At 40.2% G+C, this 5,175-nt stretch overlaps 1 protein-coding gene across 1 annotated transcript in view; it reads left to right on the forward strand.

The window, feature by feature from the left end:
* gdf6a (growth differentiation factor 6a) overlaps positions 1–3,676 on the forward strand; it is a 5,466-nt gene extending 1,790 nt beyond the window's left edge. The window contains exon 2 of the mRNA XM_019892991.1: positions 2,216–3,676. Coding sequence (XP_019748550.1) covers positions 2,216–3,189 — 974 coding nt within the window. The 3' untranslated portion in view covers positions 3,190–3,676. The remainder of the gene's footprint in view (positions 1–2,215) is intronic.
* Positions 3,677–5,175: the final 1,499 nt, after the last annotated feature.

Below are 5,175 nucleotides of genomic sequence, written 5' to 3' on the forward strand. Positions count from 1 at the left end.
ATGCTGTCGTCTTCCCTCGCCAATAAAATAATTATTACGGAAAATATGCTTCTTCCCCTCTTGCACATTTTGTTTCTTTTGGGGGTCCCCCCAAAAGTATTGCATTTTATTAAGTAATCCTGCAGCATTTAACGCAACTGGGAATAAAACTCAAGGCAAAACTACCAATTGAGGCCTGCTTTTATGCACAAGCATGCGCTACGCCTGAACGCTCCAGCTCGTTGTTCGTGTTTTTGAGCATATTTACACTTTATGAATACTCGTTTTCGTGGACGATATAATCTTTTAAAAATAGACATGTAGTTAAAGGCGATTTCAAATCAAAAAAATCAACACTGCGTTGTCATTAAATCTCATTACAACGCAACTTCGTCTTCTCATTGACAATGAACCATTGCAAAATGTGATTTGCATTTGCCGACATACAACAAAACTTGGGTAGAAAGTCACCTAACGGAATCTCGATATTCAGAAAACCTGGTACATTCTTGTCTGTCAACACGAATATGTCAGTAATTTCAACAGGCTGTTCACCCAGTCTGTTCAAGGGGCATTTTAAGGGGGATGTTGTCGTTGGCAAGATGGGATGAAATATAAGAGGGGAAGTGCTTTAATGAGGAAGATGGGAATTCAGGCTGTTAATTATTTGGTGAACTTGTATTCGATTTTGTTTAAGGTCTTGTTAAAAAAAAGTAGAAAAAGAAACGTAATGCAGACCAGACCCGAAGTCACAGAAACAAGCACACGGTTTCAATCTGTTTTTTACGGTTTCACTCGCCAGGGTTCACGGAGGGAAACTGACAAGTAGAATCAAATGTCTATTTAGAATAGCTTGTACAAATCACGCGAGTGTGCGCACGCAGCCTTGTCACTTTTATTTTTCAAAGAAGTTTGATATTTTGATATGATGCTGGTCAATTGGGCAAGCGTTCATTCTAGCGCATTTTACTACCCAAAAACACAGCATTTGAACCGTGTCATGAGCAGTCGGCCTTTTATTATATTTTCCTCAATACAACTAAACACGATTCAATGTGTTTTTTAAACCTCACTATCTCGCCACAGAACATTGAAGACCATTTTTTTTCTGTCAGGAAAACACCTGCCCGTCGTTATATCCACTTATGAACCCCTATTTGCTTTCGCTTTGAAAGTTCTATTCAAATCATGTCATTTTAATTATTTTTTTCAGTCTGCCCAGCCATAAATCCGCTTTTGGGCGAATTACATATTCTAGGTCAGATATTTGCTTTATGCTTTGCAAACTATATATTTTTTTTCATTACCACAGCGTCACATTGATGGAATATTTGCACCCCCCCCTCCTCGGGCTCCTGCAGAGTATAATGCATTAATTGTGTATTGTTCAGTGGAGTGTATGTTGCCTTTGGCCCGTTAAACGCGCAGCACTAACTTTACCCAACTTTATTTTGTTGCAAAAGATGACAATTCTCTAAATTAGAATATCGCAGAAGCTGCAACGCGACAATTTAAACGAAATAAAACGTGAATGAAATCGATTAATTCTTTAGACATGCCCCAGTAAATAAAAAAGAAATGCCGGCAAGCAAGAATACAGTAGATCTTCCTGCAAACGGCCCGGACGCTGTGTGCTTTGTATATCAAGTAGCTGGTTAAGCGCTACAGAAAATAAATTAAAAAGCGTGAAGTTCTAAACGTGTGGAGCTTGTAGGTATATAAAAAAAAAAAATAATTAAATAAATGAATAATTTAGAGACCGCATTTCCCTAAACGAACAGGCTCGTGATTTATTGACAAAGGACTTTTTTTTTAATGACTAATTTTGTATATGTTGTGCTCTTCTTCATGAGTTTGAGCATGTGTCTCAAATTAATGTTACGTCATTACGTGGTCCATTTGAATCAGTTTGTGTGTCTGTGAAGAAGCAAACTTTTATGATGATCTGTAAAAAAAAAACAAAAAAACATTGCAGTCTAAGCATTTTTAAAACAGTTCATATTTTCGAGTTGATGAACTTTCAATGTATGAGCAGAAGATGGATTTTTTTAAAGCACAAAATGGGTAAAAAAATAATGATTATATTCCCCCCTATGTTGGTTTAGTGTGAGTATTTGGGGGGGAAAAGAGAGTAGGGGAGAACGAAGGCCTCTGCGAGTCCCCTCCCTCCCCAATCTGAACACTGTACACCCTAAGTGAATCCGACTGCAATTATTTTCTTCTTTTATCGTTGCAGACGATCTTTTGCACCCTCCTCTGCGAAGACAAAAGTATCTGTTTGATGTCTCAACCCTTTCAGACAAAGAGGAGCTGGTTGGGGCGGAATTAAGGATATTTAGGAGAGCTTTGGGAGACTTCAAGACGACAGACCTCTACCACATCCAACTTTATCCCTGCAGCTCTGATATGCTGATGGACTCCAGGCTGCTGGACCCTTTGGACTCTACCAAGTCCAGATGGGAGGTTCTGGACGTGTGGGAGATGTTTAAATCTCATAAACATCAGCAGCAATCCCATCATCATCGTCATCATCATCCTGAACATAAAGGGAACCAGCTCTGCTTTCAGCTCAGAGTCACTCTTGGTAATTCCGACACTGAGCTGGACCTCAGGGTGCTGGGTCTGGACAGGACCGGGCGGTCCCAGCAGGAGAAAGCCATTCTGGTGGCCTACACCCGCTCCAAGAAAAGGGAGAACTTGTTCAATGAGATGAAGGAGAAGATCAAGTCGCGGAGGTCTATCAAGGAGACAGAGGTGGTGAGAGCGTCAGCGGAGGTGGAGGAGTTGGAGGAGGAGGGGATACCCCGAAGGGGGGTCAGAGGGGAGGGGCCCCGGAGGCGGAGGAGGACAGCGCTGAGCAACCGTCATGGGAAAAGACATGGAAAGAAATCCAAATCCAGGTGCAGCAAAAAGGCGTTGCATGTGAATTTTAAAGAGTTGGGCTGGGACGACTGGATCATCGCACCCTTGGACTACGAGGCTTACCACTGCGAAGGGGTGTGTGATTTCCCGCTCAGATCCCACCTGGAACCTACCAACCATGCCATCATACAGACTCTAATGAACTCCATGGACCCCAACAGCACCCCACCCAGCTGCTGTGTCCCCACCAAACTGAGCCCAATCAGCATCCTGTACATAGACTCAGGCAACAATGTGGTGTACAAGCAGTATGAGGACATGGTGGTGGAGCAGTGTGGGTGCAGGTAGCGGCCATTCGGTCTAAAAGGAATTCTTTTACAAAAGACACATCAATCCATGATGATGTGGGCGGAAGGGTGATAGAGTCCTTACAGGATACCTCGACTCATGATATCCACGTGGGACACTCGATGCGATGTTTGCTTATTTATTCCAACTCACCGCTCACAAAAATGCACACTCTCTGCCTTAAAGTGTTATTTCCCAACCATGCAAAAGTTAACAGTCATCAAACAGGCCCTTGTTTCCCAGAGATGTGTCCATTGTGTGATGGAATCCCATTGGGTGCCACTGTGCACCTGTTCGTGCTGTGGCTGTAGAGCACAGAGGCTTTTTGCCTGTCAGCGTTTGGACTTGCAAGCTCTTGTTGTGCAATCGTGTCTGTAGGGCGGACGGACTCTTTTGGGTCTGTGCATCCACCTCATAATTGCCTCTGTCCGGCTGGAGTCATTAAAGGCTCGTGCAAGTGCATGTTTTGAAAGAAAAAAAAAAGAAGTGAAATGAAAGGGGAGAGAATGTCACACGCACACGCATAGATGCACACAGAGAGTCAGAGAAGAGGAGATAATGCCTTCAAGAGATTTTTGCCGACTGCAGACCGGTCGGGAGGCGCTGTGAGGGTCATCGTGTGCTTTTGTGGACGGGAAAGGACAAAAACGGACTTGTTGGCCCTCTGTTTTTGCAGAAAGATCTTTTTAAAAGCACATACATGTAAAGTGAACTTTTTTTTTTTTTGCTCAAAAGTCTGCATCGTTATGAAATGCACTTCCGCAGCTTACTGCGCCAAGAAGATATTTGAAATTTTGTCTGCTCTGGTGAGGAAAATGTAATACAAGAGACTCGCAAATGAAGCGATATTTAAATGCACATTAGCTTTGAATGCACTGCTGTTCAATATTTTTGAGCTGTAAATATTTTGTATAGTCGATAACTTTACAAAGTGCTCCGAATGAAGAAATGAGAGAACTGCATTTCTTTGTAAATGTACAAAATGCACTCAAATCTGTATAATTTCTATTCTATAATTATTTTATTATTTGTGATGTACAGAGTTTCTTGATAATCATATATTTCTTACATTGATAAGAGTAATTTAAGGTGTATTCTTTTTTTTTTTTTTTTTTTTTTTTTTTTTGCAGAGGGTGCAAAATACCATTAAGTGTCTACCTCATCATTGCATTTTGGACCTGAGTTTTGAGGTGCATTCAGTGTAAAGAGCTTTTACAGTATATATCAGATCATCTATATTCATATATTGATGGATACTATTTCACTCCATTACTGTACAAATAAAATTCAAAACCAAGTCCACAAGCCTTGTATTTGGATGAATTCCACCCTCATTTTGTTTTGTGTATTAAAGCCAATAAAACATTGCTGGTCATCTGTACTTCAGTGAAATAGGAAAAGGCAATTGTTTGTCTCATTTTCATTTCATATTCACGTTTTTACATTTGTGTGGATCTAAACATTATGTTGCTTCCAGTTCAATGCAAGTCACATCATAAAAGTCATGAGTGTAAAGGCAAACTTTAAGAAAATACTGTACAACTTTATGAAAAAAATGGTGTTCCTTGGCATTCCTTCCATTGTCAACTAAAGTGTCATTGTAGGTCAATATGTGTAATGTTATGCAATATTAACACCCAAAACATGCTTCCGTGCCAAACCATTATTATTTGCAGAGTTGGATATACTTGGCGGTTCTTTGTTGCGTCACTATACAAGTGTTCAAAACTCAAATTACTTACAATTTAGTGGCAAGCAAAAGTTGACTTGTATATCTGAAAAGTCATCTAATTTGTGAGTCTGAGTGATGTAATCAAATCGACGCATATTTGCACCCTGTAACCTGATAACATGATAAGCTGTAGTAACCGCTGTTACGGAAAGGGTTATATTAAAACATTAAAAAAAAAAAAAAAACTATTATTCTCTTTCAGTTTAGACTGAATGTCATTTTAAGAAAGAAAAAGTACAATGTAACAATTTTGC

Source organism: Hippocampus comes, unplaced genomic scaffold (assembly GCF_001891065.2).
Source record: "Hippocampus comes isolate QL1 unplaced genomic scaffold, H_comes_QL1_v1.1 scaffold94, whole genome shotgun sequence".
Taxonomy (NCBI): Eukaryota; Metazoa; Chordata; class Actinopteri; order Syngnathiformes; family Syngnathidae; genus Hippocampus; species Hippocampus comes.